This window comes from Emys orbicularis, chromosome 2 (genome assembly GCF_028017835.1).
Source record: "Emys orbicularis isolate rEmyOrb1 chromosome 2, rEmyOrb1.hap1, whole genome shotgun sequence".
NCBI lineage: Eukaryota > Metazoa > Chordata > Testudines > Emydidae > Emys > Emys orbicularis.
Window position 1 is genome coordinate 181,501,029 of NC_088684.1, and position 13,569 is coordinate 181,514,597.

The 13,569-nt window shown below is 44.6% G+C and overlaps 1 protein-coding gene across 2 annotated transcripts in view; it reads left to right on the forward strand.

Annotated features, from left to right (window-relative positions):
• The window catches only part of FH (fumarate hydratase), a 43,896-nt gene that overhangs the window by 28,933 nt on the left and 1,394 nt on the right, over window positions 1-13,569 (forward strand). For both annotated transcript variants that reach the window (XM_065398037.1, XM_065398038.1), the window contains 3 exons: window positions 6,327-6,530; window positions 7,803-7,930; window positions 9,868-10,021. In XM_065398037.1, coding sequence (XP_065254109.1) covers window positions 6,327-6,530; window positions 7,803-7,930; window positions 9,868-10,021 — 486 coding nt within the window. The remainder of the gene's footprint in view (window positions 1-6,326; window positions 6,531-7,802; window positions 7,931-9,867; window positions 10,022-13,569) is intronic.

The window sequence follows — 13,569 nt, forward strand, 5'->3', positions numbered from 1 at the left end:
CAAGTTCACCCACTGATGGGATGAGGGCATGCATTTGGGCATTCTCCTCTGTTGGTGATTTCAGGGTAGCAGCTCGCTTAGCTTCCCTGTCTGCTCTGGCATTGCCCCTGGTTACATCTTGATCTTCCCTTTGATGGGCTTTGCAATGCACCACTGCTACTGCTGAGGGGAGTTGTACTGCTTCTAAAAGCCGGAGAATTTGAGACCTATGCTTGACCGGAGAACCTTGAGCTGTTAGCATTCCCCTTTGCTTCCACAAACCAGCGTGAGCATGCAATACCCCAAAAGCATACTTTGAATCAGTAAAGATATTAACCCGTTTGTCTTTTGCCAGCTCGAGGGCACGGGTCAGGGCCACTAGTTCAGCAAGCTGGGCAGACGTTCCTGCCGGTAAACTCTCAGCTTCCACGGTATCATGAAGAGACACAATAGCATAACCAGCCCTCCTTTGCCCACCCACAACAGTACTACTTCCATCTGTATACCATTCCAAGTCAGCATTTGGGAGTGGCTGATCTTTTAGATCTGGGCGGCTAGAATACTGAACATCTATGATTTCTAAACAGTCATGTTCCTGCTTTTCTGTGTCTGGTAGCAGTGTAGCTGGATTAAGGGAGGGACAGATCTGTAGGGTGACTTCAGGATTCTCTAACAGCTTCGCCTGGTACCGAGCAACCCGAGCCTGTGTGAGCCAAAGACCACCCTTAGTGTCCAGTAAGGCTCGGACCATATGGGGAACATACACTTGCACACTTCCTCCCAGTGTCAGTTTCTCAGCTTCCCCAAGCACTAGAGCAGTAGCTGCGACCACCCTCAAACAGGCTGGCCATCCCTTTGAAACTTGATCCAGTTGTTTAGAAAAGTATGCTACAGGACGCTTCCAGGCACCTAATAGCTGGGTAAGCATTCCCAAAGCTACCCCTTTTCGTTCATGCACATACAGTTGGAACGGCTTAGATATATCGGGCAAGCCGAGGGCTGGAGCTTCCATTAGCTTCCTTTTCAAGATCTTAAATGCCCTGTCCGCTTCTGGGGACCAGTGAAAGGGGTCTTGATCCGCTCCCTTAACACATTCATACAGAGGTTTAGCCCACAGTCCAAACTCTGGAATCCATATTCTGCAAAAGCCTGCCATGCCCAGAAATGCTCTAAGCCGTTTACGGTTGCTGGGAATGGGAACTTGGCAGATAGCCTCCTTTCTTTCGTTTGAGAGCTGTCTCTCTCCCTGCCTGATCATCTGGGTTTGCACTAGTAGTTTGCCTGATGGTATCCCGAATACGCTGCAGGAAAGCCCCTGGACTTTCTTTGGAGTCCTGGATTAGTTCATAAGGCTTAGCCCAATTGTTATGCCTGACAGCTGAGTGTCGGAGACCATGCATAAGCAATTCCTTATAGGAGTTAAGCAGCCTCAAATCCCCCTCCTCGTTCGGATTCCACTGGGGGTCCCCTAGGGGGACAGCGACATCCGGCAACGGCTTGCCTTCTCTATCCTCATCATGCCTTTTCTGTGCCTCCTCCCTGGCTTTGGCTATAACCTGATTCCGCTCCACTTCAGACAACAGGGTTCTCATAAGTATATTACAGTCATCCCAGTCAGGCTTATGGCTAGCTAGACAACCTTCAAAAATAGAAATGAACTTGCTTGGATTCGTTGAGAATTCTCCGGCCTCTGCCTTAAAAGCAGCCAAATGTACAGGGTTAAAAGGTACATGCGAGTATACAGATACTATCTGTGCTGGCCGTTCTTGTGATCCTGGACGGGCTACCACACTCTCAGTAATCAACGGATACAATCCCACGGGGGGGGGGGGTACTCTCTAAAGCCTGTGGGGGTGGAGGAGCCGACGGGGACACCGATTCTGGCATTACAACAGTGGGAGGGTTCTGGGGTTTAGCAGCACATACTACCGAGCCTGTTGGAGTCAAATGGCACTTGAGCAAAATATCAGTCCTATTTCTTAACACCATAAACGTATACGCATAGAGATGTTCATTCCATTTACCTGTTTTCTGACAAAACAAAAGCAACTGAAGGATCGTGTTGTAATTAAGTGATCCTTCCGGTGGCCACCTTTCTTGGCACTCCAGCTGGTACTGAGGCCAATCAACTGTACAGAACCTTTTCAATTTACTTTTAATCAACTGATCAGATCCAAACACCTTCCAGTTCACCAGAATGCATTCTAAGGGTGTACACTGTACCCTGCCGGCTGTACTCTGTCCCTGCCCCATACTGAGGGAGACTCTGGGCGTCCCCAAGTCACAACAGGCAGACCTCTGGGCGTCCCCAGGTCAAGACAGATAAAGTCCCCACTGGACTGTTCCTACCTTATCCAAGGGTCCGGTTCTGCACCGTCGCCCTATCCACGGGACCGGTTCCCCACCGTCGCCCGCAACTGCTTCTCCACTGTCTGTGTGCGTTGCACCGTTGTGCCCTCCGGGGTCGAGCAAACCACGTCTCTGCCGAGGCCCCCGATGAAGTCACTGGTGAGCTCTGGGCGTCGGTCGTCGTCGTAATCCGTCGGCCACCAGGAGGGATCCGGGCAAGGCTGAATTTCAGCCTCGAGCCCACCCAGGGACGCCAAAACTGTTGGCGGCTCGAGGGGACATCAAAGGTCCGTCGCCCGGTGTGCTTGGCACCAATAAAGACACCGAGGGGAGAAAGCAAGCCAAGTTTATTTCAGAGCTCTGAAATGGCACTAGGAGACCAGCATGTCTCAAATCCAGTGCAACAAATACAAATAACTTTTACCTTTTATACCCCAAACTGTTTGCATACATCTCTTTGTCTGGCTGTTCCTCCTTACCCCTCCCTTCCAGACAACTGTTACAATAAGTTTGTGAGAAAACTTTCCCAGTCTCTGCGACCTTGAATTAGACATCTGCAAACTAACTACCCCTCGGTTCCCTCCTCCTTATCTATATTATTTCTGCTAGTGTGAGTGAAACTGCAGCCATCTGCTAGAAACGTTGACCAATACATTTCTGCTTCAGCCTGCTACAGAGCATGTGAAGCAGTAAACACAGAAGTAGGTGAGAGTTCACAAGATGGAGTTTGGGGGTTCAGATAGACCCAGAGCAAGAGAGTTTCATCGACACTTTGGTCTTCCGCTCTCCCGAGTTACCTGGTAGCTATGCCTAGTGGACCCCAACAATAGGCTCCACAGCCTAAAACAGGGATCGGCAACCTTTCAGAAGTGTTGTGCCGAGTCTTCATTTATTCACTCTAATTTAAGGTTTCGCGTGCCGGTAATACATTTTAACGTTTTTAGAAGGTCTCTTTCTATAAGTCTATATTATATAACTAACCTATTGTATGTAAAGTAAACAAGGTTTTCAAAATGTTTAAGAAGCGTCATTTAAAATTAAATTAAAATGCTGATCTTACGCCACCAGCCTGCTCAGCTCACTGCCAGCCTGGGGTTCTGTTCACCTAGGCCAGCAGCAGGCTGATCAGGGCCTGCGGACGGGACCCCAGACCTGGGGGGGGGGGTGTTTCAGGGGTCAGGGCAGAGAGCTGGAGGAGGGGGTTCAGGGCAGAAGGCTGGGGTGTGTGTGGGGGGGTTCAGAGATCAGGGCAGAGGGCTGGGGGGGGCGCAGGGCAGAAGGCTGGGTGTGTTGGGGTGTGGGGGGCTCAGGGCAGAGGGCTGGGGGTGTGAGGGGTGCAGGGCAGAAGGCTGAGTGTATGTGGGGGGTTCAGGGCAGAGAGATGGGGCTGTGGGGGTGCAGGGCAGAGTGCTGGGTGTGTGTTGGGGTGGGGGGATTCAGGGCAGAAGGCTGGGGGTATGGGGGGTGCAGGGCAGAAGGCTGGGTGTGTCGGGGTGTGGGGGGATTCAGGGCAGAGGGATGGGGGGTGTGGGGGGTGCAGAGCAGAAGGCTGGGTGTGTGTTGGGGTGGGGGGGTGCAGGGCAGAGGGGTGGGGTGTTCGGCTCGTGGGGGTGCTCCCAGCCCCCTGCCCTGAGCGGCTCCTGGCGGGGGGCTGGAAGGCATATGCCCTGTTCCACCCCCTTCCCCCAGGCTCCGTCCCTTACCTCTCTCTGCCTCCTCTACGGAGCTGTGTGCACGCTGCCGCTCTTCCCCCTCCCCCTCCCCCTCCCCCTCGCTAGGGCCATCAGCTGATTGGCGCAGGGATGGAGAGGAGGAGGGGCTGCTTACTTTCCAGGGAAACAGAACACTTTGGAAAATCAACTGAGCAGGACCTTCTCCAATCGCCACAAGTGGTCTTTATGCTTGGACATTACCGAATCCATTTTCCAGCTCTTGGGGACTCCCCACATGGACCTGTTTGCAACAGAGTCCAACAGAAAGTGCCATTGGTTTTGTTCCGAGGGAGGTCTCAGCCAAGGCTTATTGACCCATGCTTTTCTGCTACCCTGGAATGACCCCCTCCTGTATGCCTTTCCTCTGATTCCCTTGCTGCCCAGAGTCTTGTTCAAAGTCAAACAAGACCACGCTCATCTCATCCTCATAGCACCAGCGTGGACTCGACAACACTGGTACTTAGCTCTGCTGATCTTGCCAATCAAGTCTCTGCTGCCTTTCCTGTTGGATCCAGATGTGATTTCTGAGAACCACGGCCGCCTGTTCTATCCCAGTCTATGATACTTGCACCTAATGGTTTGGATGCTTCATGGTTAATGCCTTTGGAGAGATCCTGTTCTAAGGATGTCCAGGAAATGCTTCTGAATAGTAGAAAACCCTCAATTTGGATCATTTAACTGGCCAAATGGAAGAACTTCTCTATTTGGTCCTGTCAGAAAGGCATATCACCAGAGCATGCACCCCTGAACCTCATACCGGACTATCTTCTGTACCTAAAACGTCAGAGTTCGGCAATTAGTTCTGTAAGAGTTCTTTTGGCAGCTATCTCAGCTTTCCATACCTCGGGGGATAGAAGATCCTTTTTCTCCAATATTGTTGACATATTCCTAAAGGACTTGGATCAGATAGGGTCATGCACATGGGGGTACAATCCGTGCTCAGGATCTGAACTTGGTCCTAGCAAAGTTAATGGGACCACCATTTGAACCCTTTGCAACTTGTTCTCTGCTCCACCTTTCTATGAAGGTAGCATTTTTTTGATGCCATTATTCAGCCAGAAGGATGAACAAGTTGAGACCCCAAGTGTCAGAAATTCCCAATACTGTTTTCCATAAGGATAAGTTTCTTTGCCTTCACCCAAAACTTCTCATAAAGGTAGTCTCTTATTTTCATGTTAACCAGGCGATCTATTTACCGACATCCCATGAGCATAGAGATGAAGAGGTACTTCATTTATTAGATGTGAGAAGGGCTTTAGTTTTCTACCAGGAGTGTACTAAGTCCTTTAGATCCTTCACACAGTTATTCATTGTGGTTGCGGACAGAGCTAAGGGCTGACCAGTTTCCACTCAGAGAATCTCATCTTGGATCTCTTTCTGCATTTGTTTATGCTACCAGTTGGCTAATATAGACCCACCAGCTAAAGTATTGGTGTATTCTGCTGGAGCACAAGCAACTTTGGCAGCTTTCTTGGTGCAAGTGCCAATCATAGAAATTTGTAAAACAGCAACTTGGCCATCAGTCCACACTTCTGCTTTTCATTATGCCATTTCCTGTCAGTCCAGGGATGATGCCAATTTCTGAGAGGTTGTCCTACAATCACTGTTCAGGTAGACTGCAAGTCTATCTTCATGTTTGTCTGCCTGTGAGTCACCTGCAATAGAATGGACATATGTAAGCACTTGAAGAACAAAAAAAGTTACCCATTTTCTGTAACTTGTTCTTTGAGATATGTTGCACATGTCCATTCCATGACCTCCCCTCCTTCCCCTCTCTATCATAGTCTGTCAAGTACGAAGGAGCTGAGGGGGGTGATGCAGTGGCATGTGGTGAAAGGGTGTTTGAGTACTTGTCATGGTGGTATTGTTTGACGAAAAAAATGTTACCTACCTTTCTGTAACTATTGTTCTTTGAGATGTGTTGCACATGGGTACTTTTGAGGCAAAACGTTTTCCGACAACTGTGCATGAGGCACGCACACACCTACAGTGGAATGGACACGCGCAATACATCTCAAAGAACAACAGTTACAGAAAGGTAGGTAACAGGTTTTTTCTCAAACAATACCACCATGACAAGAACTTTTCTTTAGGAAACTCTTGGTTGTCATAAGTCTGGAGAAGAAAACATTCTGCTTGACTTGGCTGCTTAATATTTTTACTTTTATATTATCTATTTTATGATTTTTGTATTAACTAGACAGCATTTCAAGAGCTTTGGCTAAGGGCATTCTGCTTTAACTAATGATTATGCCTCAAAAACCTTTAATACTCATTTCTCCATAGGCTTGCCTTTCATCACTGCTCCAAATAAATTTGAAGCTCTTGCTGCTCACGATGCTCTAGTTGAACTCAGTGGGGCAATGAACACTGTGGCTTGCAGTATGATGAAGATAGCTAATGATATTCGTTTCTTGGGTTCTGGACCACGCTCTGGTCTAGGGGAACTCATCCTGCCTGAAAATGAACCTGGAAGCAGCATTATGCCAGGTAGTGTATCCAATAACACTTTTCTACACAAATGTAATTGACGTTTAAGAGTAATAATTGTTAACAAGTATGTATAGAACTGTGACAGAGTTGATTGGTAAAATGGTATGAAGCACTGAAATGATGCAGTTTGACCATCACTAATCCTCCATTTTTGTCCACAAAAATGTGTGCAAGTAAAATTATTTGCTTTATAACGTGTGTGTGTGTGAGAGAGAGAGAGAGAGAGTATGCTTTGGAGAGATGCGGTACAAAGGTTTAGTTGGCAAGCGTCTTGGAAGAGTGCAGTTTTTATGCAAAGGTTTTTATTGTCACAGATTTTTTAGATTTACCCTCTGAGTACAAATAGCATCTCTTATTCAGTTTGAAAAACAAAGGTGGATTGGCTTGGGGATTGTGGACTAAATTTCATCCTTCCCTCCCAACCAGGTGAAGATTGCATGAGGAAGAGCAGCAAGGGAGGGGAATAAGGACTTTGAAAACTATTCTTCTTCCCCTTTCTAAAAAGTAATTCAAAGCAGGCCCTTCATGTGTTGAACTGATTACTTGCAGATGGAATAGGTGCTTGTGTGTGTGATCTTTGTCTGTTTAGTTCCACATATAAATACAAGCCATTGTGGCAGGTTGTGGTTTTTTCCTTCTGCAGAATATTTTTAAATGGGAGGGGATTTAGGATTGAAACATGCACAATAATTTTCTGATCGAAATGGCCTTTGTTTCTGATTTCTTTTCCCTGAAGTAAATGAAGTCTTTGCAGGTCACTTCTCCATATTGAGGATAAGGGTGGCAGCCAACGGCACAGTTCATGTGCTCCTGGAAGGTTGCCAGTGCAGCCCTCATCTTAACAAAGTTTGGACAGCCCTGCTTTAAAGTGTAATCTTGCAGCTCCTCCTTTCCTCCTCAAAGAAAGGGGAGAAATGTAATTTTTAAAAAGTTTTGATTGTTTTGTGGGAGGTAGGAAGGGGAGTAAGTTTCAGAATAATAACCTTTTGTCTTGAGTAGCAAGGCGTTCTGGGAGGCAAACAGTTGTCAAGGACATACAAGGTAAATGTCTGACAGGCTTCTCACACCATAAACAAATCCTAGTTGTTATCAGAAAAGTGCAGTGGGTTTAATAAATCTGTGCCTGTAAGTTGTTCACTGCTTGACTGCTGACTCTTTTACATGTTTCTTGAAATCACATTTACCATTTCTGAGGATTTAAATTCAGAAAACAAAAACTGGAGAACTTTTTTTTTTTTTTTAAATACTTTCGCCTTGCCTCCCCAACAGGAAAAGTAAACCCTACCCAGTGTGAGGCTGTAACCATGGTGGCAGCTCAAGTGATGGGAAATCATGTTGCTGTTACAGTGGGAGGCAGCAATGGACATTTTGAACTGAATGTTTTCAAGCCCATGATTGTAAGCTCAAAACATTTTAATTTTTTTTTTTAATTAAAAAAATGGTTATCTTACTGTATATCCTTAGGGAAGAATTTCAGTGATTGCTTGGACAGCACAAGCACCAGAGAGGCAGAGAATATTAATTTTAGAAGAATCTTAAATTCTGCTTGATGATAAATCAAATAGCTCATCATTTTGAGAGATAACTGGCTGTCAAATATGTAAGAATTGAGTTTTTGTAGCACTTTATCATAGAAATGCATTATAAACTCTAGTTATCATAGTGCCCCTAGGAGAAAAGGGCAGATGGCAAAACTGAGGCAGCAAGAATAAGTAACTTGTTTAAAGCCAAAAAGGATCTGTGTCAGAGTTGACGTTTTGAAATGAGGAATTCCTGTTTTCCATTCCAGTGCCCAGAAGACTTTGTTTTGTTGTGCAGTCCCTTTGGCCTTTCTGCAGTACACACCCCAATTGCCTGGAAAGCCACTTACCATTGTACCATTAAATTAATTAACTGTTCAGATTCACATTACAAATGTTTAAAATGTAAATTCAGGATAATAATCTTGGGCTCGGGGCCTCTAAAATATTTATCTTATGCATTTCCTAGGAGGACACATCAGAATCTTAATGTGACCATTTCCTTACTGTGTTTAAAGGCAGAGGCACAGCTGAGCGGAGGAATATATAGCATACGCAGTTAATCACTTTGACACTTGAAATTTCAGGCTAAATCATACCTATATTACTTCCAGTAAAAATTTTGTGAGAGTTGAATCCACATGTTGTCAGATTCATTCTGCTTCTGGGAGGTGTCAAGGCAACAAGTAGTTCATTTGCACACCTATCTTGTCTGGGTGCTTATTCTTCCCTCTAGACTGGATTGTGCAGGGCATGGAGAAATAGAAGGAAACCTGTTTAGTGTAGGTGGGGAAAGAAAACAAAGGACTGAGGGGTCTATCTTACTCCATGAAGGGAGAGTTAGGAAGAGGAGAGGAGGAGGAGGAATGAACAGAGGAGAAATTGAGGGAAAGAATAGAGGCAAAAGCATAAAAACAGGGAATTGTGGAGAAGGAAGACCAAAAAGTCAAAACAAGAAGAAAAAATAAGGTAGACGATACAGCAGGAGAAATCATTAAAATAACAGTGGTGCTGGGCTTGCAGAATAAGCTACATTACAGCAGAAAGGTCAGGGCAGTAAAAACAGTGAGGGGGATGTAGCAAGCAGTATTTTATTTTCTTGCACCTGGCCATTTACTGTCTGCTACTTTTTTTTCATGCTGTTTAAGGGTGTTTTAAACAAAATGAAAAGACTATTAAAAGCTGTATGTACTTGTCTATGAATCTCCTAAATAGACCTAGTAAGGAAATTTTTTCATTTGAAAAAGCGTCTTTCTTCAAAGTCTCTATCTAATTTTGACAATAATAATAGCATACTGAACAGCTACAGTGATATTCCCAATAGGAGATATAGGTGTCCGTTTCCATTATTATTCTTTACTAAACTTTGGCTTTAGTGCTATCAATTGGATGCTGTTTTGGGGTAATTGACTGCCAGGGGGTATGCCAATTGTGCATCCACTTAATAATTTTAAATATCTTTTATTGATGTGTGTAAAATTCACACTTTTCTTTCTGAAATCTAGCACTTACATAGCACATTTTTAATCTATTGATTTCTAAGTAGTTTACAAAGATGCTTTGCTTATATATTCAGTAGTATGGATAATGTCTACTGCACTTAAGTGTTCTTCAGGATATGAAATGCTTCACATAAAGTGCTTTTTTAAAATATCAGTGACTCAATTTATATCGCAAAAGGAAGAGAGTACAGTACAGCACACAATCCTTTGCTAAAGATGTACTATCGAATGGATCATTAGGTTTTTAAGAAATGATGTATCAGATAACGAAAATATTAATAGCTGCATCTAATAACTTTCTGCATTTTTTAGATTAAAAATGTATTAAACTCTGCAAGGCTCCTTGGAGATGTTTCTGTTTCCTTCACTGACAACTGTGTGGTCGGAATCCAAGCCAACACGGAGAGGATCAACAAACTAATGAACGAGTCTTTGATGTTGGTGACGGCGCTTAATCCCCACATAGGTAAAAGTCTAAGGCTGATATCTATTCATTAGAATATATAAACTTCTCAAAAAAATACATAGTGAGAGTTACTGTGAATAACCATACAGTAGATTATTCTGCTTAACAAGGTACAGTGTTTCAGACCTCCTTCTGTTTTGTTCTTTGATCAAGAATGCACTCAAGTGCTTGATCAAAAATTAGTTTTTTCTTTGACAAACAAACTGAATTAATAAGAGAGTTCATTATGGCCAGGAAACTTTTTTTTTTTTTTTTTTTTACATAAGACTATTTCTAATTGTTTACGTACATATTTTGAAGAATTCCATTACATTATGATGTTATAGAAAACTAGCGTAGACAATTACACAATCAAGGCCCTGTGTTGATAGGGGAACATGTATATCCCAGACTCACGAGTAAGGCTAAGTTTTTGTTACGGATATTTTTAGTAAAAGTCAGGGATGGGTCACGGGAAATACGGAAAGTACAAAAGATGAAATAAATGAAGTGCACCGTGTGATGTATTATCCTTTTTATTGTTCACTCACAAAATTCAGTAGTACTCAGTGTCTCGCATTTGAGTTTGCATTAGTGAGGTTGTGCTTTATCTTGCACTTGGTCCTGCCTACCTGTTTGCCTCATCCATCCACACAATAATTCCTCTTCTATCTTGTTTAATCACACTGTACACACTGAACAGCATGTATATCCCAGAAGCCTTTGCATCAGGCACTGTTGATGAACATGAATGTAAATACTGCTGAGGTGTACCGATATAGAAGCTGGCTAGCATGCCAGCAGCCTGATGAAGCAGTGTCAGCACCAAAGATACAGAAACTCTCTTACAGGCTAAGATATGGGTGGGATTTCTTGTCTGCGAGGATGATGGAGGAAAGGGATCTTCAAGCTTATCTAAGTCCATTTCTACAGTTTGTCTTCCCCAGCCATATAAACTCTAGCTGTTATCCTCTTCACAATTTTATGAACTAATAATATTGTATAAATATTAATAACTACCACAACCTTTACTTAATCAGAAGTAGATAAAGAGCAGTTCTTCAAGTGGTTGCAGATGTGTATTCCACTCAAGTGTGCACATGCCAAGTGCATGAGAGTTGGAGAACTTTGCCTGTAGGTGGCGCTGCACTCATGCCTCTGGCCTTTAGCCCCTCCCCAGGCTATTTAAGGGTGCCGCCACCCTGATCTCTTTGTCCCTTTACTGCCCACAGCTACAGTCCGAGCGTTTGGTGTGGTTGTTTCTCTGTTTTCTAGAGTTTTATTGTACACCGCTACCTTGATATAATGCGACCCGATATAACACGAATTCGGATATAACGCGGTAAAGCAGTGCTCCAGGGAGGGGCTGGGCACTCCAGTGGATCAAAGCAAGTTCAGTATAACGCGGTTTCACCTATAATGCGGTAAGATTTTTTGGCTCCCGAGGACAGCGTTATATCAAGGTAGAGGTGTATGTAGTTTTAGTGTAGTTTAGTAGTACCCTTAGGTTTAGTTGTATTAGTAGGTTACGGTTGATTGATATTTACCCTGGGTGAAGCCCTCAGTGAGGTTTAAACATTGTACATCATGTGGAATGTCTATCCCCAACAGTGACCCCGACCTGTGGTGTTTGTTGTGCACAGGAGAAGGTCAGATGGAAGAGAGGTGCTCCATGTTGTTTAAAAGGAGAATTCACGTGGTGAGGGACTTGTGTCTGAAGCAGCACCGCTTAGAGCAGGCCATGAGGACCACTTCAGGACTGGGGACCTCTGCAGATTGCCTGGACCTGCACTCTCCTTCAGAGTTGGCCCAGAATGTAGCTCCCAGCTTGGGGTCTGGTGCTTCCCGTAGTGGGAATTGGGATTGTTCTCCTTTCTTTTGTCCTCCAAGAAAGAGGTCTCATAAGATGAACTGAGACCATCCAGGACTTGGTGAGATGCCTCCTTGTCTTTTTAAGAGGAGTACTGACTGGCACTGTGAATCCTCCGGTATCCGAGATGGAGCTGGGCCACCTAACCGCTCCCTGGTACTTCCCCATGATCAGTTAGACATTGTGCCATTGACTCAGTACTGGCCATGAGAGTCTGAGTTAGGTACCAACAACATCCTGCATCAGCACTGCCTGTTTCTATGTCATTGGTCTACCAGGCAATGTCAGACCTGCTCTGCCTCTCCATTCTTGATTCCCTAATAATTCAGGAGCATTTGGCAGCTGGGGCAGCTGCTTTTTCTGTGCCCTCGGCATCATCTGGTTTGGTTGCAGATTGTTTCGTACCTTGGCACTGTATTACGTTCCACCTGAGAACCAGAGTTCAGAGTTGCAGTCAACATCTTGTTTGGTACTGAGGGACCCGTCGGTGCAGACGCTGTCTTTGGCACTGACTATATCTTTGCTGCAGACTTTATCTTTAGGATTGGTACTACTTCCGCTCAATGTCTGTTTGCTCTGGGACTGAGTGGAACTGCAATGCCTCTTTCAGTACTGAAGGCACCAACTTCTCATTCATCCTCAGTACTGATATCATCTCCTTATTGGTTTTTGGATGAGGCTGGTTCCTTGCTTGCTCCTTTGGGGGCGGGGGGGTGGCTCTTTCACTATCACTGGATGACTACTGGAGGCTTGTCAAGATTGAGGACATCTTCCTCTTCTTCTTTGCTGTCCAAGCACAGTTCTCAGCAATCCTGAAGACTGTCCTCCCATCACCATCAGTACCAAATATCAGTGCTGTTACCGCAGTAGGGATAGGGGTTCCTGGCCTAGTACCTACTGGCCAACAGTATGCGTATTCCCAATGGGCCCCCTTGGGATGTGGCAACTTGTTCTCTCTCTCCTATGCCAAAAGACAGCATTTCTTATGGCCATAACTTCTGTGGGAAGAGTTATTGAGCTGCAGGCCCTAATGGTGGGCTTTCAGTATATCCAGTTTTTCAAGGACAAGGTTGCCTTGAGATCTCATCATAAATTTCTCTCTAAGGTGGGTTTCAGAGTAGCAGCTGTGTTAGTCCTGTTCTCTAAGGTGGTGCCACTATTGCATCTTAACGAGACAATTTACTTACCTATATCTTTTTTTTCCCAAACTTCATTCGAATGCTGATGAACAGCATCTTCACTCCTTAGATGTGAGGTGATGCTTGGCGTTTCACATAAAAAGAACCAAGCTATTTCATTCACCACCTTGTCTTTTTATTTCCTTTGTGGAACACAAGAGTGATCAAGCCGTCTCCACACAGACAATTTCCAGTTGGTTAACATCCTGTGTCGCTACAGTTTTAAATAACTTGGACTCCACCTCCACAGAGGTTAAGAGCCCATTTGACAATGTCACAAGCAGCTTTGATCACTTTTCACAGTGATATTTTGATATTGGACATTTTCAGGGCTGCTACTTTGTCTTCGGTACATACTTTTACCAAGCTTTATACTTTTATGTCTGCATCCTGATCAGATGCAAATTTTGGGAAGGCAGTCTTGCAGGCACTCTTTAAATAGACTCCAAGCCCCACCTCTTTCTGATACTGATTTGAGTCACCTGAGTGGAATACACGTCTGCAACTCAAAGAAGTGAAGA